Source organism: Dendrobates tinctorius, unplaced genomic scaffold, assembly GCF_039654945.1.
Source record: "Dendrobates tinctorius isolate UK_male_01 unplaced genomic scaffold, ASM3965494v1 ptg000039l, whole genome shotgun sequence".
Lineage (NCBI taxonomy): Eukaryota > Metazoa > Chordata > Amphibia > Anura > Dendrobatidae > Dendrobates > Dendrobates tinctorius.
This window is the reverse complement of record NW_027361707.1, coordinates 6,925,001-6,949,154: the sequence shown is the minus strand read 5'-3', so window position 1 is coordinate 6,949,154 and position 24,154 is coordinate 6,925,001. Positions and strand designations below refer to the sequence as shown.

Here is a 24,154-nt window from a genome sequence, read left to right as displayed (position 1 = left end):
AATCTCTTGTCAATTTTTCTTTTCCGTCCACATCTAGGGAGGTTAGCCACAGTGCCATGGGCTTTAAACTTCTTGATGACACTGCGCACGGTAGACAAAGGAACATTCAGGTCTTTGGAGATGGACTTGTAGCCTTGAGATTGCTCATGCTTCCTCACAATTTGGTTTCTCAAGTCCTCAGACAGTTCTTTGGTCTTCTTTCTTTTCTCCATGCTCAATGTGGTACACACAAGGACACAGGACAGAGGTTGAGTCAACTTTAATCCATGTCAACTGGCTGCAAGTGTGATTTAGTTATTGCCAACACCTGTTAGGTGCCACAGGTAAGTTACAGGAGCTGTTAATTACACAAACTAGAGAAGCATCACATGATTTTTCGAACAGTGCCAATACTTTTGTCCACCCTCTTTTTTATGTTTGGTGTGGAATTATATCCAATTTGGCTTTAGGACAATTCTTTTTGTGTTTTTTCATTTAAGACAAATTAAATGAAGATAATAATACCAAAGAATTTGTGTTTGCAATCATTTTCAGGAAGAAACTGAGTATTATCTGACAGAATTGCAGGGGTGTCAATACTTTTGGCCACAACGGTATATGATGGTGATATGACAGATGGGGTAGTTGAAGAAAGCCTTATTTCCAAGGTTTATTGATCTGCCCACTACACATTGTAAAGGACAACCTCTTTAAGATAAATCATAATGCTTCACCATACCAGCTATTGTGGACAATTGCAGCTTCCAGCTTTGTGGGAACAGTTTGGGGAAGGCCCTTTTCGGTGCCCCATCACTGTGCCCAAGGTCCGTACAGACACGGAGGGAAGAACATGACCTGTCGCACAGAACCGCATCCAACACCTTTTTGGATGAAGCAAAATAGAGATTTTGACCCCTGTCCTTTCCCCCAGCAGGGTCTAACCTCGCAATTGTTCTTCTGTATGAAGGGGCAAAAACTCCCACAGACTCTTCCAAAATCTTGTAGAAAACCTTTAGACGAGAGTCACTGTTATATTAATGTCAATGTAGACCGAGCGGACAGAAAAAACATAATTTTGTTCCATTAAGTCCCGATTCATCAAAGAAATTATGCAGTAAGTCGCTTTGAAAAGTCACAACATTTTTGCAACTTTTGTATTTCTTGCAAGCTTCTCCCTGCTCTGCCAAAATGGGCACAACCTGGACTAGACAGGGACAGGAGTCAGATTTGTGGTGAGACACGTGCCTTTTACTGAATCAGACAAGTGGCATGTGCCTCTTAAAATCAGAAGTGTTTGACGCCTTACTTGTTCCATCATTAAGCGGAGCATAAAAAAAACTGATCCTGAGAAATCGGGGCCATGATATACAAAAAGTGTATATTTTGTACCTGCCATGAAGGGATGCTTACTAAAGCCAGCCGAGTGCAGTGATATTACTTTAGCTTTGTACATAATCAGGTGGCGTGGATGGTGGGATGTACAGGTTTCTTTTGATGTAATTTCTACAACCTGTCCCTTTTGGAGGTCAATGTTGTACAGTGATATCACGGCTTTAGTAGCACCTACACCGATCACCAGAAAACCCCATAATAGTTGATGTTAGATTCAGTTTAAAAGGGAATCCGACTGTAGCGCAATGTAGAGACAGATTGGGTGGCAAAGACATGATGAATAAGACTCTGATTTCAACAATGTACCACTTACTGGGCTGCCAGATGAAGTTTTGATAAAAATCACATATTGGTTGCAGATCTACTAGTTCTCGGAATGCTGAGCTCCGTGTAACCCCGCCCACACCACTTGTGTATACTACGCATTGGCTGATTTCTGCCTATCAGTGATGGGGGCGGGGTTATACAGCGCTCAGCATTCGAGAACTAGTAGATCTGCAGCCAATAAAACAGTGATATCAAAACTACAGCAAGCAGCGCAGTAAGTAACCTATCGATGGAATCAGGGGCTCTGTCCCTACACATCAAGGTGCTCTCAGAGAATTTCATCACCAGGTTATTGCCATCAAAACGCTCTAACTGCAGGAAATCAGATATCTGAAATGTGCCCATATTGGTCCAGTGTAAAAGCGGTCTTATGCATCTTTTGGAAAATAAAACACAACCGGACACATTAAGTAATGAAAACTCTATTCGGACAGCTCGTGAAAAACAAAAATAAAGATACATTTTTGTATTAAGTTCAAGTTGAAGTAATGATAAAATAAATGCATTACATGTAATAAAGTGCGTCTTTCATCGCTGATGAACAGTTTTTTGTCTTTTTTTTTTTTAAACAACTTCTACAAATGGGAACCAGAAGTCCAAATTCTTCAATATACGAGTTGTGACTATATCCTGCCTGTAATACCAGGATCCAATAACGTACAGCCTACTTATACAGATTTTTTTCCTTACTAAAATCAGGACAATATAAAAGGGAGCTCAAAATCTACAGTTCAACCTAATTTCTATAAGCGCGCGAAAAGATGGAGGTGTAGACGGATTTAAAGGGGCCAAACTATGCAAATATCCTCCCTCCTCCGAGCACCTAAGAAGTGATGTCCGAGCTTAGAAAAACATGGCGTCATGCCGGATTCGCACGTCCGTGTGTCGTGGTCCCATTACGGACTGGTCACAGAGCTTCCTGACCCCCAACGTCACAGCCTCACATATGCCTAAGAAGATGATGCGTTCGGGTCAGGAGAGCTGCGGCTGGTCCGTAACTCACAAGTGTCGTATTGCAGCTCATGCTATGAATGGAGCAGAAATGCAATGCCAGACCCAACCCGTAGACCGGTGTGGCGCTGTTGCTGCAAGAAAGCAGCTATGCTTTTTCTAATCGCAGACAAACTTTCTAAATATCCCCTTATGAGGTCAGATCATGCAAAAAAAAATCAGATGTTTATTTAAGTGGTAAGTGAATGTTCCCTTTTTATTTTTTTTACACATTGTAATAAATCAAAAAAACTTGATCCCGACGGATTTTATTAAACAGTAGGATCTCCAAAATGCAACGTATAAATCAATCACTACCCGCCGTCACCACCAGGAGGCGCTCAAGAGCATACTGATATGACATTGAACTCGACAAATATGTATGCAGTGAGCGCCCTCCAGTGGAGGCAGATTGTGGTTAAATGATAACATTTTAGGCATGAGGATGGAGTTTGTGCTTTGTCGCTTCCCGATGCCCTGCACTGACTACTTTATGCCCAAACTCCACAGACTCATAGATGAAGCTGTTGAGATCAGTGACCGGACTTGAGCATCACATCCCGTTAATGTCTGACGTGTGAAACCGGCTGTAGAGTGACAGTTACCCCGCCACATATAAAAAGATATGTATAAAAAAAAAAAAAAAAAAAATTCGATGTGCACAGTAATATGAGCTATAAAATGCATGGTGTGAAAACTGGACGTTACCTTCCACGATCGCCTAAGATCCTGGCTAAGTAATCCATCCACAGTCCTAAATCCCAAACCCGATTTATACTTCTCCCAGTAAAAAGGAGAAAAAAAACCAACCACAAATATTTGCCGAGCCAGCTTTCTATAACAGCCACTTTTGCAGAATGAAAATCCAAAATACTAATGATGAGCGAAATAAGGTTATCTGAGCATGCTCCGATGCTAACCAAGTGTCTACGGCATGCTTGAAAAATATGTTATAGTCCCCATGCTGGCATGTCTCGCGGCAATACATGCAGGGATTGCCCAACAGACAGACAATCCCTGTATGTGTTGGACAGCTGCGGGGACTCGAGCATGCTCAGATAACGCCTTATCCGACCCAGTTCGTTTATCACAACAAGATACGTGTACAATGTGTATTTTCCCTGACCCTGCACACATACATTGATTATCCACAGAAAAGGACGCACTGCCTGGCACTAAAACTAAACGGTGTGGAGACCCAGCCTGAGTGTACGGAGGTATATGACACCATGTAACTGTATAAAAATAAAAAATATAATTTTATATAATATATATTTAAAAAAAAAAAAAAAAAACTTCCTCCTCCCAAAGGAGAGAGTTCTCAGGAGCTTGAGATGACAAAGCCATGAGGTTGTGGATTTACATCAATCCTTAAAAGTAGAGTTGAGCGACTTTGGTCGGATCGGGTTTCGTGAAACCCGAATGAAACAAAATAAGTTTCAGATGAAACTCGTCCGACTAGAGCAAAAAAAAGTCCGACTTTTATTTCCCATTGACTTGCATTGGGGTCGGGTTTCGGACGAAACTCCGACTTTGTTTTGCTCTAGTCGGACGAGTTTCATCTGAAACTTATTTTGTTTAATTCGGGTTTCACGAAACCCGATCCGACCAAAGTCGCTCAACTCTACTTAAAAGCACACAAGGACGCTCCCCGCAGCAGCATTGAGGATTATTTTGCAGTCCCATTGCAATATTTAAAAAAAAAAAAAAAAAGTTAGTTTGGGAGCTACACTTAATAGCCAGGTGAGGTAGCAACTGTACATTTGTAAAACGAGCACACTACTGTGACTGAACAGAGAAAAACTTTATAAAAAAAAAAAAAAAAGCGCATAGCAATACGTTCTCACAGTCAAGCTTACAATGTCAAGAACCTGCTAAAAATAAAAACGCGGTTGACAGCACCGTTTAACTGGCAGGTCACATGGCTGTGTGAACGTGGCAGAAGGGCCATCGGCAATGTTGAAGCCCGCTGTGTGCTATTAGCGATCCCATTTTATGTAGCACATTATCAAGACTGCTGCACGCGGCGCTCCCTTCTCGAGACTGCTGCACGCGGCGCTCCCTTCTCGAGACTGCTGCACGCGGCGCTCCCTTCTCGAGACTGCTGCACGCGGCGCTCCCTTCTCGAGACTGCTGCAATCTCATTGTACGCGGCGCTCCCTTCTCGAGACTGCTGCAATCTCATTGTACGCAGCTCTCCATTATCAAGACTGTTGCACGCAGCGCTGCGTTATAAAGACTGCTGCACGCAGCGCTGCGTTATCAATCCCATTGTATGCAGCACTCAGTTATCAAGACTGTTGCACTCAGCGCTCCGTTAGGCTAGTTTCACATTAGTACTTACGGCCGCCGCTAAGCCCCGCCCCCTGGCGCGCCTCCGCCGGTAGCTCCGCCTACGGACGCATGACGCTGCATGTGTCCTGCGTCCCCTATCTTTAGCACTGGGGATGCAGGCCGTGTGCAGGTATGCGTTTGGCGGCGCATGCGTCCTTTTGACACTGCGCCAAAAGCACCAAAAGTTTGGCGCTGGCAGCGTCAAAAGGACGCATGCGCCAAACGCATACCTGCGCACGGCCTGCGTCCCCAGTGCTAAAGATAGGGGACGCATGCGGAGCTACCGGCGGAGGCGCGCCAGGGAGCGGGGCTTAACGGCGGCAGTGCGCAGCCCGATGCTGCGGCCGTAAACGCTAATGTGAAACTAGCCTTATCAAGACTGTTGCACGCAGCGCTCCGTTATCAAGACTGTTGCACGCAGCGCTCCGTTATCAAGCTCATTGTATGCAGCGCTCCGTTATCAAGCCCAAGTCTTAATAATGGCACGCTGCATACTACAGGCTTCAACATGTTGTGAAAATTCACGCAGCGGGGCATTGAACATGGTGCTGCCATTATTGAGCCTGCAGAGCTCCATGCCTCCACTATTGACCCCAGTGCACAAAGCACTGTCATCAATAAGCCCTTGCAGCAAAAGAACCAATTAAAAAAAATTCTAAAAGTATTGGGTTAAATGTACCTAAAATTTCTTTGTGGGGGGGCATAAATGCAGAGAACCTTTAGGACTAGAATTAAAACAAAAAAGTCTAAAGATATAGATTTCCACGGCGGAGCCAATAGTGTCTTGTTTTACAAAAAGAAAATTTGCTGTAAGCGGCTCCCTCCCATTGGTAAGGGGTATAGCGGTAATGCAGTGTAAGTGTGGGTGTCGTACTATACGGAGAGTGAGCGATGGCAGGAGCAGATGGCGATCAGTGCAGGCGCAGCCAAGGCTGCAGAGGATGGCTCAGTGGGTATGTTCTGTCCTGAATCGGGGAATATCACAAGAGGGTACAGCAATCAATGCAAAAGGCTTCCGTCTCCCCCATTATCGATATTCACAAACAGTCCTATGTACAATAGTGTTGCAGTCCGCTCGTTATCTGCTCCTCAGGCTCTTTTTACACTTGGCTTTTGAGTGCTCGTTCGGCATACATTCGGCTTGTACTTCATTGAACTCGTCCGGGTCGTGGTCCAGACAGCAGAGTCGACCGCCCGCAGTCTTTCTGTACAATCCATCCTCGTGGTGACTTTTGCAAAATGAGTTTGGACACACACTGCAGAAGCTCACCGAAGCCTTTCCACAGACATCACAGTGATGCCACGGGCACTCCCACTTCCCTGTAAGAAAAGATCATATCAGTTAACGTGTTTTTAAATCACACCCCAGCTCCAAATCTCCTGCATAGACATTGAATTATTCCACAAGCACCACTAGAGGGAGCTCACTGCACCGAGTAAAGTGAATGCAGTGAGCTCCCCCTAGTGGTGACAGCAGGGAACTAGAAACCTGTAATTTCATACTACGCAGGGATCTAGAAACCTGTAATTTCATACTGCATCTACGCATCAGCAACTGTCAAACTATCACTAGTCAGTGATCGTGCCTGCTGGAGAAGGCAATAGGTGCCAGAATTGATGGCCTCTATTGGGATTCAGCTCCTGAGCCCGCTCCATACACCCGCACCCTTGCTACCACCATTACGACCGGTGGAGGGCGGTGTGGCCCTCACAGCCTCCTCACTGCTTACTTACCCGTGCCATACTTTTCTTAGCGGCGGTACAAGATATTGCAGCGCTGAATAAATTGCTTTGGAACTACGAGCACCGCAGCCTCCCTTAAACCGCTAATTGGTGGAGTGTGTTGAGGGTCAGACTCCCACAGACCAAGTACGGTTTCTCTTTAGAATAGGCCATCAATCTCAAAACCATCAAGCATGCCAATGCTCACGTTTAGGAAAACAGCAAAATACATGTTGGGCGTTACTCACCGAACGGCCGTTTGTTGAGATCGAGACACGACAGGTGGTAGGTCTTCGTACACAACTTTCTGTCGCAGAGAATTAGCTCGCCGCCGTCGTTACAGCGGAAGCAGTAATCCTCAGACTCTTTCTTCCCTTCGCCTTTAGTCCTGCGTCTTTTCGGCTTTTTCTTGGCCTTCTTCTTGGCTTTTTCGTCATGCGATGACGCTGTGGAATTCTAAAACATCGGGAAAAAAAACACGTAAAGGCGAGCTCTGGAGTTGGGAGTGGATGCTGAACCTAGTTAGCATGGTACAGGCTACATCCATGATGGCCACGACATGGGGGGCAGTGGCAAGTCTGAACCACATCTTTGCAGCTAGGGTTTAGACAAGTTGGTTGGAGGAGGCACAGACCGTCTATGTTGGTGGAGGAAGCAGCAAATGAAGGGCGCCAGGTAGGGTGACTATGTGATGAGTAAGTGCTGGGATAAGGTGTTATCTGAGCACGCTCGGGTGCTATCAGAGTGTCTTCAGCGTGCTCAAAAATATGTTCGAGTCCCCACGGCTGCATTTCTCACCGCTGTTCAACAGCCACAACACAAGCAGGGATTGTTCTGTTAGGCAGTCGCGAGACATGCAGCCGCTGGGACTCGAACATATTTTTCAAGCGCGCCGAAGTCACTCGGTTAGCACCCAAGCATGCTCAGAAAATGCCTTATCCAAGTACGCTCGCTCACCACTAGCGACTAATGTACAGACGTCGCAGTGAAGGGGATGTCATGTTCATGTGTTGCGTCAGCTACACTGAAGGACATCGTGCAGAGCCGCAATACCATCCCAACCTGTGAAGAGTTGGATGAAAGCCGCCATGGTTTGCCAATTAGAAAAAAAAATATAAAATCCTTTAAAGATATCCCATCACTAGATTCATGCTGCCTAAACTGGGCAGATCTTCATCTCACCCCCCCAGGTGATTGACAGGCCTCTCCTTATGTACAGCGTTGCTGTAGCAGGGGAGATCTTGTATCCCGTATATATTGCTGAGGATGGGTGGTATGTGTCAAACACGGGTTTGGCATAGGACATACTCTCAGATGCGCACACTGGCATTATGAGCACTTATAGACAAACCTTGGGTCGATCTCCAAGGAATCCACTACAATTCGGAGCCCCGCATCTGCAGACGGTTTTCTCATTTCCAAGGCAATCCAAATTATAGTTGAATGTTAGCTCTTCTCCTGCAAAATGAAGAGACATACAAGGAGAAAGAACATGACCCTTCTACGCCCTGAACAAGCAGCGCAGAGGAACTCCTTGATCACATAGTGGCGGGTCACAGTGGAGCGGTCTTAGTAAGAGCAGCAAAATCAGCTAGAACAACCCTTTAAGTGAAACAATATCCTAGGATTAAATGTTATTACCTATCCACCATGACTTGGACCCCCCCACTGATACCAAAAACAAGGCTCCGAGACACAAGGGAGCGGTGGTCGTGCACATGTCCTTGCTCCATGCTTAATAAAAGTCACAGATGATGGAAGAGAAGAGGTGCATATGTGTGGCCGAGGCGTTTCAGAACCATGTGGGGTTGTTGGGGGTCCCATCTGGATAGGAGTCCTGAAAACTGCTTTCTACCCGACAGCATTCCTGACTACTCTTCATTAGCCAGTCTGTCGCGACATTGCCTCGATGACGTTGAGAAAGACCGGCTAATTGAATCGCTATAGAAATAAACCCTCCACCGGGAGTAAATGGACTCGGATTGTTACCTGCAGGGATGTCCCGCACAGCCAAGAGGCCCACACGAGTGTCTCCATTTACGGTCCATTTCTGGGTCTCACAGTTTGGCTGACAGCTGTGATTCATGAAGCGGGAAAAGTTGCCCTTCGGTCCTGCGTCAATGATCCGATCCTGCAAGAAAACACCCAAACGGTCAGACATTAAAAAGGACACAAACCTGCTTCTTGTCACTTGCATACACTGACCTGTGCTTTATTTTACATGTATATTTGTATGGGTCAGGAGATGGTGCAGGCGGCGTCATACAGCCAGCATCTGCCTCTTAGAGCAGCAATAGGAGCTGCGGACAATCTCAGACTGCGACATTTAGCTGGCGCCCTCCTTCTGCCGCTCATCGCACCCCTTACACCCTAACCACATGATTCGGGGGCAGACAGGCTGCCAGAGTAGCTGAGTGCCTGCGGATGACCCCAGCTGGCATCTTTGTACAGGAATTCATAGGAAATCGGAATCTGAACGAATTTCGGTGTTCAATACTTTTTACCTGTGTCATCTCATTATTACATAAATCACCATAGATATCCAAAAATTATTTGCCTGTGTGGATTGGATGGGTTGTTACCGACATCTGGTGAGAATTTCATGTCAATAGCTTTACTTTGAAAATATAGAGGAAAATGGGGAGTGCGTCTTATACTCCCCGGATGTCCCTAATCTGGCTGGGGTGGGGAGGGTGAGGGTGGAGCAGCGGGTCACAGCAGGGCTGTGGAGTCGGTAACCCAAACCTGCGACTCCGACTCCTCAATTTCCCTTACACAGACTCCCACATATATTGCTTATATTTAAGTGAAAAATTTATTGTAGTACAATATGAACATCAGACATTTAATCATTTTTATGATACAATAATCAAGATATTTAGATAGAACATATTTACTTTGTACCCTTGTCTGTAGAGGAGGAGCTTCACTGGTGCTGGAGTGCAGCACTGACTTATCTCAGCTAAGACAAAACCTAGATCCTCAGGTTACATTCACACCATGGGTGAAGCCAGGATCAAACCTAGGGAGGGGCAGAACCTCATACTGTTCCGCAGAACCTCATACTGCACACCTCAGCTGCTGCATAACCTCATACTGCACACCCCTACATTTGAAAATAAAGCCTGCATCTTAAGAAGATGTGGTGGTGATGAATGCAGTCTATTTATTCCAACTATCAATTGATGTTCATGTGTTACTGAAGATGAGCAATGCCTGTCCTGGGCGTCCTTTTGGGCAGGTATGAGGTGTACCTGACTGGTGCTATTAAAAAAAAAAAAAAAAAAAAAAAAAGGAGTGTTAAGGCCCTGTCTCACACAGCGAGATCGCTGATTTTGTGACGCCACAGAGATCTCGCCAGCGATATCGCTGTGTGTGACATGCATCAGCGACCAGCCCCCCTGCCGGGTATCGCTGATCGCACTCGAACGTCCTGGGCTGTTTGATCGTTGGTCTCCCGCTGGCCAGCGCGCATTGCTGCGTGACAGCGAGAGACCAACGATTAGCGACGCTGGTATCCAACGTAAACAGCGGGTATCCAAGAGCTGCACGGCCCTTAGATACCCGCTGTTTACATTGGAAACCAGCTTGCTGGCTGGTCCTGATCGCTGGTGAGTTTGTCTATGTGACAGCTCACCAGCGATCACCTAACTATTTCCCAGCGATCCCATCCACGTTGGATAGTTGGTGGGATCGCTGGGACATTGAAGCGTGCAACGGGGCCCCAAGTCTATGTGCTACCCGGCTTTCATTCTTTTTGGTACAGATAAGATATGGATGGATGGACAGAGAGCAGATTTCTAATCTGCTTTTGCTATTGAAAACATTAGCTATGAGCGCAAAAACCTTTCAGGAGATGCGGTTTTTTAAAAAGCTGATCTGCTTTTGAAGCTGAAAAACGTATCCTCAAAAAACGCAGCAAAAACGCTGTGTGTGAATGTAGCCTTACATCAGGAATCGAACAGCCATTTATAGGACATTTCATAACTTTCCCAAATTCCTATGAAAAAATATTCAGCACATTCTGCATTCAACTACTGTACCCAATTTATTATATATTTTAGGAGTCGGAGTCGGTCCATTTTATACAGGGGACTTTCCATTTGGCGCACAGGGGCATGGTTGACGAATGGTGGGTGGCTGATACAGGGGGACACACCATACCTATGGGACACATTACAGTTATGAGGACCTATTTATAAAAGTCGATATTTCAGCTTTACTAGGGGTCAGAAACAGAAGAGCCACCTTCACAGAGTGCAGCCTTAGCGCTGCTGAAGGTGGCTCTTTAATAACTTAAAAACGCCCTTGGGGGGGTGACAGGTTCCCTTTAATGTTTGTGATATCTTGCTGCAAACTCTAGCTTGATCTCTGGAAGTCGACATTCTTCCTGTCTCTGATTTCAACAAAAGCTTCAAAAACTATCCTGCCCATGGTTACAGCCACCTTGAGGAGCTTCTGATCTTCTTTGTGTATGGGCACGTGATAATAGGCATCTTTTAGGCCCAAGCTTGCCAAGAAACAATCTGGAAAGATCATTTTTAGTGTTGATTTTATAGACTCCATCTTGAACGTTCAAGTCAAGATGTATAAGCCTCTTAAGTTGACCATAGTCCTGAAAGTTCTATCTGGCTTTCTTATGAAGGATAGCTGTAAATATGGTACTTATGTCCCCAAAACAAAAAATTGAGGAAAGTATTCAAGCAGTGATACCTTTTTATTGGCTAATCAGAGAAATTATATTTGCAAGCAAGCTTTCAGGGCTCAAAAGGCCCCTTCATCAGTCTAGATTACAAGTGAATTACTGAGAAGAGATGGCAACATTTAAATAGAAATTACAACAGGACATGAGGTGATACAGGCCAAGGTTATTTCTCTGGTTAGCCAATAAAGGTATCACTGCTTGAATACTTTTCTCAATTTTTTTTTTTTTTTTGGGGGGGGGGGGGGGGGATGGACATAAGCATGTACATCTATTTTTCTGGCCAACACGGTACCACAATATTATTTTGTATTGTACATCGTTAGGAAGGATAGTAAACCTTTCCCCTTTTCATAGAATCATAGAATGTTAGAGTTGGATGGGACCTCCAGGGTCATCGTGTTCAACCCCCAGCTCAATGCAGGAATTCACTAAACCATCTCAGACAAATCGTATCTAGAAAAACACCAAATCCAGGACTTCGGATTCCAATGCCAGCTGCTCACTCGGTGAGGCCCGTGAGGGAGTCAGGGTAAACTGAGTTACTGACTGAAATTCTAGCCTTAGGCCTATTCTTATCAGGCTGAGAAACCAGGTGCTTCTGGATATTCTTTCCCAGACAGGGAAAAAAAGGGTTTGAAAGTTAGAAAGTGGTCTGCCTTCCTGTCCAGGGCATCATTTAGCATCCCTATATCCTCAAAATCTAGAGCAAATTTATGAGCTTTATACCAGGAAGACTATGAACTTAATCAAAAGGATACTATAAAATGATGGGGGAAATGAGCCTCTCTTCTGGTTTCTTCCACTCTCTTAAGTGCTTGAATTATTTTGTTCACAGGTTTGACGCTTCCTCTGGTCTAGGCCACCAAGCAAGGATCTAACCGCCTTCACTAACCGATCGGTATCCTCTATAAGGAATCAGTGACGCCCCCCTGTATAATAATCATCTGATTATGAAGTTAAAGAGGATTCTGAAAACCCATCTTCATCCTCTGATTTGCCAGAAGTGTCCGACTCAGATAAATTACTAGTCCTTTTATTTCTATTTTTCTCCCCATCTTCTCATTGGGACACAATCTTTTACCGCTGCTTTAACGAAAGATCTTAGAGGCGAAGTTAGGGGATACTTCATACACCATCTGTTTGTATAAAGGACTGAGTCTTTTCTGCCACGACTTTGGCAGAGTGCACAATCCCTGTTTTTTAGATTTCGTTACACATTTATTTCCCTGACAATAAAATGACAAGAAAAGGACCTCATAACAAATAAACTTTCAAGAAGATGATTTATCACTCTGAGGTAATCAAGGGTACCGGATTTGGAGGAATCATATCGGCTGATGGATCCATCCACATTACTGGAGCTCCGGTGCCACCTGCCAAGTCTTCCTTCTGAGTCACCACCGCGTTGCTGACCTTCCAACCTGCTGCTGCTCCTCCATACTGTCTGGGGGGACTGCCGGAGCAAAGGGAGCCACTCTACAGGTGGTCTAACCGCATTTTAATGCGGGACCGGCCCGATACAGCCCGCCATACCCTAGGTCAGTGGTCCCCAACCTTTTTTGCACCAGGGACCGGTTTCAAGCAAGACCATTCTTCTATGGCCCGGCAGGGCGGGGATGGAGGTGTGGCAGGGGCGGGGCTTTGGTCATAAGGGGGCGGGGCTATGGACACAGTTGTAGTGTAGCAGTGCATACTTATAATTAAACAACATTTATAATGTGACTCAACTCACCATAGGTTTTGAATGAGTGCTCCATCACCCCCATCCTTGCCTGCTCCATCACCCCATTCTTGCCTGCTCCATCACCCCATCACTCCCTTCTCCCCATCACTGCCATCTCTCCATCATTGCCTTCACCCCATCACTGCCGTCTCTCCATCATTGCCTTCACCCCATCACTGCCGTCTCTCCATCATTGCCTTCACCCCATCACTCCCGTCTCTCCATCATTGCCTTCACCCCATCACTGACGTCTCTCCATCACTCCCATCATTGCCTTCTCTCCATCACCCCTATCATGGCCTTCTCCCATTACCCCCTCATGGCCTTCTCCCATCACCCCAGGCATCATGGCCTTCTCTCCCCATCACAGTCTTCTCCTCATGTCCCCATCTCCTCCAGGGCCAGGCTCCACCTACACAAACACAGAAACACACACAGACAACATACATACACACACCACCTCTCATCTCACCTGTCGCAGCATCGCCCGCGCTTCCTCGCTCTGACACAGCAGCGGCGCGCTCCTCTCTGTGTCAGAGACAGGAAGCGCGGGCGGCGGGAAGGAAGCTGGACGGGTCCTTGCAGCTCCGCTCCTGCTATTCCCTATTGCAGGCAGCAGAGCTGCTTGGATCGCTCCCTGGCCGCCGCTACACATGAGGGCAGTTTAAGAATTGCTGCGCGCCGCCCCAGCCCCCGCTACGCCACTGACCGCCCCTGGCTCCCCTTGTGTCCGCCGACAGGCAAGGGCACTGCAGCGGCCCGGTGCTGGGCCGCGGACCGGCGGTTGGGGACCCCTGCCCTAGGTGACTCTTCCGGGGCCCATCCCTGAAAGATCCAAGTCAAATGTCTCCAGCATGCGTCATCGAGGCAAAGTTCATGTGCTGTCTGAGACGCAGAGAAGTTGGCAAACCACAGAGGTGATGGCTCCCCATGAACCCACCGTAGCGCCTTCAGGTCCCCTGCACCAGCCCCGAGGCAGGGTAGGGACCGCGCCTGAGCGGACCTGCCAGGCATGGGAACACTCTTGCTTCTTCACGTAACACTTGATCTCGACGAAAGGTTCCCCGGTCAATTACAGAAAACCAACTGAGACGTGGGAGAGGTACCACCCTTTTACCCTGTAGGGTTCTTGCCCTTGAAGTGTGGATCCCCCTCTCTGCCTGGTGCAATCATGGGTGATTGAAAAAGATTTTCTGCGGTTTGCACAAAAGCTGTAGACACAAAACGGTTAAAGATCGGCTGACATACGCACGCATGTCATGGGTGGGTACCATCAGTTAGCTTAACCATTGCTACCATGATGCAGTCATGGGGTGCAGATTGAATGCCATCATCAGGAGACCGGCTGATGGCCCCCCGTCGCAGCTATCCGCTGGACATCTTGGGAGAGTATGATTTTTAAAAACAAATCTTCAAAACAAAAATTAAAAAAAGAATGACTCTTGGAATAAACGAAAACGCGAAAATAGGGATTTTTGTGTACTCACCGTAAAATCCTTTTCTCCGAGCCATTCATTGGGGGACACAGACAGTGGGTGTTATGCTGCTAGCCACTAGGAGGACACTAAGGCTAGTTTCACATTAGCGTTTTTTTGCGCAGCGCATCGGGCGCATAAAAAACGCAAAGAAAAACGCAAAACAAATGCGCGTTTTTTTTAACGTCATGCGCACGCTGATGTGTAAAAAAAACGCAGCGTTGTTTGCGTTTTACATGCGTTTTTTGCATGCGTTGGCGTTTTTTATGCGCATGCGTTTTTAAGTGTGACGTTTTTTCCATTGTCTAGAGAACATTCTAGACTTGTTTCACTCAAAAACGCATGCGTAAAAAAACGCAACCGTGCGCAAGACCATGCGCACGCATGCGTTACCATAGACTTCAATGTGTTGTTTTTGCGCATTCCGTGCGCAAGCGTGCGCATGCGTTTTTTTGCCGAGACAGGGCGCACCAAAAAATCCAACATGTTGCGTCTGGCGCACCTGGCGCAAAAGACAAAAAAACGCATGCGCACGAAAACGCAAGTGTGCGCAAAAACATGCGCACGTCATGTTAAACATAGGTGCGCAGTGCGCATGCGCACGGGTGCGCACGATGCGCTGCGCACAAAAGCGCAAATGTGAAACCAGCCTTAGCGAACCAGAAAAAAATGTTAACTCCTCCCCTGCAGTATACACCCTCTCGCTGGATGAGATATCTCCAGTTCGGTGAAAAAAGCAGTAGGAGCTTAAACAGTCAACAATAACCATAACTATGTCAAAACCTAAGAATGCTACGCTAAACAGGGCGGGTGCTGTGTCCCCCCAATGAATGGCTCGGAGAAAAGGATTTTACGGTGAGTAAACAAAAATCCCTATTTCTCCTACACCTCATTGGGGGACACAGACAGTGGGACGTCCTAAAGCAGTCCCTGGGTGGGAAGCATACATCTGCTAATACCCCATGTACCACTCAGGTACTGCCGATTGCAGGATGCGTCTGCCGAGCGCTGCATCCGCAGAGGCCTGTGAATGATTTTGGTAATGTTTTGCGAAAGTATGCATACGAAAGTATGCAGGCTGGACCAAGTCGCAGCCTTGCAGACCTGTTCTGCCGAGGCCTGGCTCCGAATGGCCCAAGAGGCGCCCACTGACCGGGTAGAGTGCGCCTTAATCCCCGCTGGGACAGGCGCATTCCTGACACGGTAGGATTCCTGAATCGCTAAGCGAATCCACCTGGCTAGCGCTGCTTTTGAAGCAGCTAGACCCTTCCTATGCCCCTTTGGAAGTATGAACAGGGCATCTGACTTGCGTAAGGGAGTCGTCTGCGAGATGTACCGTCTCAGCGCCCTAACCACATCCAGGGTGTGGAGGGCCTTCTCAATGCGATGGACTGGCACCTGACAAAAGGAAGGCAAAACAATTTCCTCGTTGAGATGGAAAGAGGAGACGACCTTGGGCAGGAAGGACGGGGACGTCATGAGAACTACCTTGTCCTGATGAAAATTCAGGAACGGAGAACGGCAGGACAGGGATGCCAATTCCGAAACTCGTCTGACTGACGTAATTGCCACTAGAAAAAACACTTTCCAAGAGAGGATGGTCAATGACACATCCTGCAGCGGTTCGAAAGGAGCCTCCTGTAAGGCCCTGAAAACCAGGTTAAGGTCCCATGATTACAATGGCCTTCTATAAGGAGGCACCACATGGCAAACTCCTTGAATGAACGTCTTGACCTGAGGTTTGGTGGCAATATTGCGTTGGAAAAGCACTGACAAGGCCGAAATTTGGCCCTTCAGCGAGCTAAGCGCGAGGCCTGATTTTAATCCGGATTGAAGGAACTCCAATATGGCCGGAATGGAGAACACCAGAGGTGATCGACCATGATCCTTGCACCATTAAAAGAAGGTTTTCCAGGTGCGGTGATAGATACGCCTGGACACAGGCTTCCTAGCACTAATCATGGTGGAAATCACATCGTTTTTGGTGGTAAATCGGGCCCTGAGAGCAGATCCGTGAGATCTGGAAGTCGCCAGGGAACGTCGGCAACTAGTTGTATTAGTTCTGCATACCATGCTCGGCCAATCTGGCGCGACTAGGATCACTGGTACACCCTCCACTCTGATCTTCTTGATGACCCTCGGAAGCAAGGGAAGAGGGGGAAAGATGTACGGGAGCCGGAACCGGTGCCATGGCAGAACTACAGCGTCCGGCTCCGATGGCGCATGGATCAGGCAACGAACAGAGACACCTTGTTGTTTAGTCTGGAGGCCATGAGGTCCACATCCGGAGTCCCCCAACGATGACAAATCTGCTAAAAGACTTCCCACTCTCCCGAGGCAATGCCTTGGTGACTGAGAAAATCTGCTGCCCAATTTTCTACGCCCGGGATGTGAATTGCTGAGATGGTCAAATGGTTGGTCTCAGCCCAATGGAGGATGTGACTCACTTCGTGCATGGCCATCCTGCTCCGGGTACTTCCTTGGCGATTGATATATGCTACAGCCGTGGCGTTGTTGGACTGGATCCTGATGGGGTGACCTGCGAGGAGATGGTGGAAACTCCGTAGAGCAAATCTGATTGCTCGTATCTCCAAAATGTTGATGGGGAGACGTGACTCTCGGGTCGACCAACGACCGCACCCCAGCCGAGAATACTTGCGTCTGTGGTTACTACCAACAATCTTTTTTTTTTTAAATTCGTTTATTAAACCATAAGCAGTTTTACAGTACACACATTTAGTACAAGATGTTAAGCTTGATACAAAATATATATGTTCAAATATCATGTAGACGTGAGACATAATGTGTGCATCAATTGTGTGTAAATAAAGCAAACATAATATCAATTGAATCACAGTAGTATTGTGTTAATGCTCCAGTAGTAAAACCTGCCTGGCTTCTAAACCCTACCTACATATACCAAAACATAAACAAACTATTCCGCAGCCTATTTCTATATAATGAGCAGTTTACTGTGTGATACCTCCGCTCTGCAAAGTAAGGTGAGAGGAGTTCCACCTCTCCCAAATCTTTTTGAATTTACCCGGGCACCCTCTATTTTGGTACAGTGTACGTTCATATGGGATAATAGAGTTTACTAGAGTGATCCAGGACCCAAGAGAGGGAGGTCAATTCCCCATCCAACATAATGCTAGTATCTTCCGTGCCATGAACAGTGTCTCCCGTAGAAAAATCCCAACATAATGACCCCATGTCTCCTCATCCCACATTCCAAACAGACAGATCAGTGGCTCAAGGGGAAATGGGGTTTGTACCAAGGATGTTAATAATGACATCACCCCTCTCCAATATTGCACAACAGGACAACACCAGATCATATGAATAAAGTCTGCATCCATTGAATGACATCTCAAACATTCCAATGACAGGTATCGGCCCATCTTAAAAGAGTCGAATTGGGGTCAAATATGATTGATTAATAATATACAGTTGTATCATCCTGTTGTTGGCAGACGGAGACACCCAAATTGGTGACTCCAGGATTTCTTCTCATTCCTCACTCTGTATCAGGGATGAGCCCCTCCCATTTCTTCTTAACGGAATCTAAGGCATATTCTGTCCCCACTGACAACATATATGTATATAGAGAGGAAATGAGACCTTGAGGGCCTTGTGACTTGAAGATCCCCATCAAGGGTAGAGACGAAATGGCATCACTTATATTTAGACTTCTCACATGCGATTGAAAAGCTGACCTTAGTTGTAAATAACGGAAGAACTGGGATCTCGGAACACCTCGATCAGCCTGTAATTGCTCAAAGGACACCAAAGTACCATGATCGTATAGATCAGGGGTCCCCAACCGCCGGTCCGCGGCCCAGCACCGGGCCGCTGCAGTGCCCTTGCCGGTCCGCGGACACAAGGGGAGCCAGGGGCGGTCAGTGGCGTAGCGGGGGCTGGGGCGGCGCGCAGCAGCTCTTAGCGGCGGGCAGGGAGCGATCAAGCAGCTCCGCTGCCTGCAAGAGGGAATAGCAGGAGCGGAGCTGCAAGGACCCGTCCAGCTTCCTGCCCGCCGCCTGCACTTCCTGTCTCTGACTGACACAGAGAGGAGCGCGGCCACTGCTGTGTCAGTGCGAGGAAGCGCGGGCGGCGGGCAGGTGAGAGGAGAGAGGTGGTGTCTGTGTGTATATGTATGTCTGTGTGTGTATAATGTGTGTGTGTGTGTGTGTACGTGTGTGTGTGTGTGTGTACGTGTGTGTGTGTGTACGTGTGTGTGTGTGTGTGTACGTGTGTGTGTGTACGTGTGTACGTGTGTGTGTACGTGTGTACGTGTGTGTGTACGTGTGTGTGTGTGTACGTGTGTGTGTGTGTACGTGTGTGTGTGTGTACGTGTGTGTGTGTGTACGTGTGTGTGTGTGTACGTGTGTGTGTGTGTACGTGTGTGTGTGTGTACGTGTGTGTGTGTGTACGTGTGTGTGTGTGTACGTGTGTGTGTGTGTACGTGTGTGTGTGTGTACGTGTGTGTGTGTGTACGTGTGTGTGTGTGTACGTGTGTGTGTGTACGTGTGTGTGTGTACGTGTGTGTGTGTACGTGTGTGTGTGTACGTGTGTGTGTGTACGTGTGTGTGTGTACGTGTGTGTGTGTACGTGTGTGTGTGTACGTGTGTGTGTGTACGTGTGTGTGTGTACGTGTGTGTGTGTACGTGTGTGTGTGTACGTGTGTGTGTGTACGTGTGTGTGTGTACGTGTGTGTGTGTACGTGTGTGTGTGTACGTGTGTGTGTGTGTGTGTGTGTGTGTGAAGGCAATGATGGGGAGAGGGGAGTGATGGGGTGAAGGCAATGATGGGGAGAAGGGAGTGATGGGGTGAAGGCAATGATGGGGAGACAGCAGTGATGGGGTGAAGGCAATGATGGAGAGATGGCAGTGATGGGGTGAAGGCAATGATGGAGAGACAGCAGTGATGGGGTGAAGGCAATGATGGGGAGACAGCAGTGATGGGGTGAAGGCAATGATGGGGAGACAGCAGTGATGGGGTGAAGGCAATGATGGAGAGAGGGGAATGATGGGGTGATGGCAATGATGGAGAGAAGGCAGTGATGGGGTGAAGGCAATGATGGGGAGAAGGGAGTGATGGGGTGAAGGCAATGATGGAGAGATGGCAGTGATGGGGTGAAGGCAATGATGGAGAGATGGCAGTGATGGGGTGAAGGCAATGATGGGGAGAAGGGAGTGATGGGGTGAAGGCAATGATGGGGAGAGGGGAGTGATGGGGTGAAGGCAATGATGGGGAGAAGGGAGTGATGGGGTGAAGGCAATGATGGAGAGAGGGGAGTGATGGGGTGAAGGCAATGATGGGGAGAGGGGAGTGATGGGGTGAAGGCAATGATGGGGAGAGGGGAGTGATGGGGTGAAGGCAATGATGGGGAGACAGCAGTGATGGGGTGAAGGCAATGATGGGGAGAAGGGAGTGATGGGGTGAAGGAGCACTTATTCAAAACCTATGGTGAGTTGAGTCACATTATAAATGTTATTTAATTATAAGTATGCACTGCTACACTACAACCGTGTCCATAGCCCCGCCCCCTTATGACCAAAGCCCCGCCCCTGCCACACCTCCATCCCCGCCCTGCCAGGCCATGGAAGAATGGTCTTGCTTGAAACCGGTCCCCGGTGCAAAAAAAGGTTGGGGACCACTGGTATAGATCACCTATCGTAGAGGCACTGTACTGAACCCAGAACTCGGCGGATGGATGTTCACGTAGCACCGGAAGGTAGTCATTATTCCACAGGGGCATTTCAGCTATAGTATCCCCAAATCTAACCACCCCCTTAATCTGTCTCCATATCAATCGAGCCAGACAGAGCAGAGGCAACAGTCTCAAGACATTTATTTTCCTCATTTACAAAAAACCCAGTGGGCAACCAGTCCCTGCAGCATGAAGTAGATGACTCTCAGAATTCAGGAGGTGATCTCCAGGCATCCATGTACTTATAGCCTTGGCCTGTCCAGCTAGATAATATAAAAAGAAAATCTGGTAACGCTGCCCCTCCTCCCCACTTGGGCCTCTGCAGAGTGGTTAGTTTGAGTTTAGACCTGGCTTTCCCCCAAATAAAGGATGTGGTTTGGGAATTTAGATTAGCAAAAAAGGATTTGGGCACCACTACCGCACTATGTTGAAGAAAGTAGCTAAGCTTGGGGAGTAATATTTTAATTAAATTTATACGTCCGGCTACAGACAGTGGAAGTCTACCCAAATCGCGAATTTACCTTTAACCGTCTCCAGCAATGGTTGTATATTGTGTTGTAAATCAAATTTACTACCCTTAGAGATAGAAACACCCAAATATTTAAAACTGGTTACAATGGGCAGTAAGGAGAGAGTTTCAAGTCGTGGCATTGGAGCATGGGAAAAAGGCACCAAAGAAGATTTCTCCCAATTTATGTATAGGCCAGAATATTTACTAAATTTATTTATGTTAGTGATCACTCTTGTTAGGGTCTCCTCTGCTTTGTCCATAAATATCACCATATTGTCAGCATATAAGCCTTTGGTATCCGTCCGACCTGCTATTTCTATACCAGCAATATCAGGGGAGGATCTTATACGAATTGCCAGCGCCTCAATAGCAAGAGCAAAAAGGGCCGGGGAAAGAGGACACCCCTGACGAGTTCCCCTATGCAGTGAGAATGATTCAGATATGGAGTTATTTACGATGACCCGGGCCTTGGGCTTCATGTATAAGACATTGACCCATTTTTGGAATCTATCTCCAAACCCGTACCTCTGCAAACATGCACAGAGAACTACCAACAATCTTACTGGGAGAAAAGACCTCCCTTGATTCAGGGAGGACCTCAGTGTCCACCACCTGAGGGCTTGCCTGACCAGCAGGGACAGAAGGATCTGATGGTCCAGAGAGAACGGGTTCTTGTCCCAAGCGAACAGCAACATATGTTGTAAGGGACGGGGATGGAACAGTGCAAATGGAACTGCTTCCATCGCAGCCACCATCTTTCCGAGAACTCATGCTGAAACGAATGGAGGGAGAAGCTGGTCGGGAAAGAGTCCGCACTGCCTGTTGTAAGGCTTGCGTCTTTGCTGGAGGGAGAATGACCAACACGAGGGAAGTGTCCAAGATCATTCCTAAAAAGGAAATCTGCCGAGCCGGTTTTGGGGAAGACTTTTCGAAGTTTATCTTCCACCCCAGGCGCGAAAGTGTATTTACTGTTATCTCCACGGATTCCTCGCAGGCTGGAAGGGACGGACCCTTGATGAGCAGGTCGTCCAGATACGGTAACACCACTACTCCCAGAGAGTGGAGAATGGCCATGACCTTGGTAAAGACCCTGGGGGCAGTGGCGAGTCCAAAGGGCAAGGCAACGAACTGGAAGTGTTCCTCGTGAATTGCAAAACGCAGGAACTGCTGGTGGGACGGGCAGATTGGAATGTGAAGGTAAGCATCCTTGATGTCGATGGATGCTAGGAACTCTTTTTTCCATGGAAGCGACAACTGATCTGAGAGATTCCATTCGGAATCGCCATACCCTGACAAACTGATTTAACAGTTTGAGATCCAGAATGGGTCGCATCGTCCCGTCCTCCTTTGGAACCACAAAAAGGTTTGAATAAAATCATCTGAACCTTTCGTGATGAGGGACCGGAATGATGACTCCGTCCCTTAAGAGAGCCTGAACAGCCCGAAGGAAGGCTCTTGTCTTTCCCTTGGGGGGTAGAGGAAAGGAAAAAGCGAGTTGGAGGGGGAGAAGAAAATTCTATCTTGTATCCGGAGGACACCAGCTCCCTGACCCACTTGTCGTTGACGACCGCGAGCCAGGTGTGGCTAAAGGAAAGTAGGTGACCGCCTACTCTGTCGGTGTTCGTCGGAAACCGCAACATGTCATTGGGTAGATCTATGAGAATTGGCTCCCCTAGATCCAGAAGCCCTAGGCCTGGGTTTCCAAGAGCGGTTAGGTCTGTATGAGACCTGGGAGCCTGTCTCCTCGCGGGGACAGACCTGATCCAGAAGAGAAGGTAGAGGAGAACCAACTGGAATTGTTGCGAAAAGATCGAAAGCGCGTCGGATGTTGGTTGCAAAACGGCCGATCAGCCTTTTGTTGAGGAAGGAATTTACTTTTTCCCCCAGTAGCATCAGAAATGAGCTGATCCAGTTTCTCTCCAAAAAGACGATCCGTTTGAAAGGGGAGAGAAGTCAACAATCTTTTAGATGTGGCATCTGCCCACCAGTCGCAGAGCCATAGGGCTCTTCTAATGGAGATCGCATTAGCGGCAGTTTGAGCAGCGCAATTGGCAGCATCAAAGGAGGCGTCCACTACAAAATCCGCTGCGTGAATTATCTGCCTGGCGACCGTGGTTGCCTCCGGAGGAAGATTGGTGCCCTGGAAGGAAGTAATCAAGACTTCTGCCCAAGCAGCCATTTCCTTAGTGACCCAAATGGCCACGAAAGATGGAAAAAGCGCTGCTCCTGAAGCTTCAAAAACTGAACGGGCAAGGTAATCAATCTGACAATCGGAGGGGTTTCTGATTGAGGAACGCTAAGAAACGGATAGGAGAGTTTTTGAAGACGCAATACAGGAGGGTCCACCGGAGGAGACTGTAACCAATCCTTCATTAGGTCTGGATCAAAAGGGTATTTATAGCCTGAGTAGACTTTTGCCCTGTGAACCGCTTATGCGGACGATCCCTATGTTTCTGGACAATCTCCTTAAAGTCCGGATGGCTGGTAAATAACCTGCGCACACTCTTGGTTTTCTTAAGTGAGATAGGATGTGCTGGAGCGGGAACATTATCCTCATCCAACTTCAGAAACCTGTTGACTGATTCTATAAGAGAATCAAGCGACTCTTGATCAGTTGGGGGATTGTGAGGGGCTGACGTGTCAGATTCGAATTCAGAGTCGTGCTCGCTGAGAACTCCAGGAAAGGGAGAGCGAGAGACAGGAGTCGCAGATACTGAGGCGTCAACGGGACTAGGGGACGCATCATGGGTCCACTTTCTAGAGACCTGACCATCCCTTGAATGAGTACGGCCCCTGCTGGTGGACAGTTCCCGGCCGACGCCAGAGCCTTCCTCGGGGAGTAAGGACGCTTTCTGGCTTAAAGAGTCCACCCAGAGAGAAAATATAGCCTGGGTTAGAGACTCCACCGACCGTAACAGGGACGCAGGCCACTCAGGGGTACTAAACGCAGGAGGCCCGTCAGCAGCAGCAGCGAGGGGCGGTTGAGCGCAGGTCGGGTCGCAGTCCGTGCATAACGGATTAGTCTGTGCACTGGGTAAGGCTGACTTGCAAGTGGTACACGGTAAAAAACGCAGTGTGCTTTTTAGCAGCCCATTTAGCCTCCTTAGATTGAGACATAGCGCTCCTGAAAGGGTTAACGTCAGAGTCTGGTCTGCAGCTGCAGGGAATGTGCCGGGAAGAGGTTAAGCTTTAATCTGAGGGGAGATGCAGCTTACCCGGTCCTGTGCTGTGTCCCCTGAGAGGAATAGCGGTGGCCCTGCGGTGTCACCCGGTATCCTGCAGAATG

General features: G+C 47.8%; 1 protein-coding gene across 2 annotated transcripts in view; it reads right to left on the bottom strand.

The window, feature by feature from the left end:
- Positions 1–5,789: 5,789 nt before the first annotated feature.
- Positions 5,790–24,154, bottom strand: part of NSD2 (nuclear receptor binding SET domain protein 2) — a 104,082-nt gene continuing 85,717 nt past the window's right edge. For both annotated transcript variants that reach the window (XM_073574440.1, XM_073574441.1), the window contains 4 exons: positions 8,734–8,875; positions 8,096–8,202; positions 6,993–7,200; positions 5,790–6,342 (listed from right to left, as the gene is read on the bottom strand). In XM_073574440.1, coding sequence (XP_073430541.1) covers positions 6,101–6,342; positions 6,993–7,200; positions 8,096–8,202; positions 8,734–8,875 — 699 coding nt within the window. In that variant the 3' untranslated portion in view covers positions 5,790–6,100. The remainder of the gene's footprint in view (positions 6,343–6,992; positions 7,201–8,095; positions 8,203–8,733; positions 8,876–24,154) is intronic.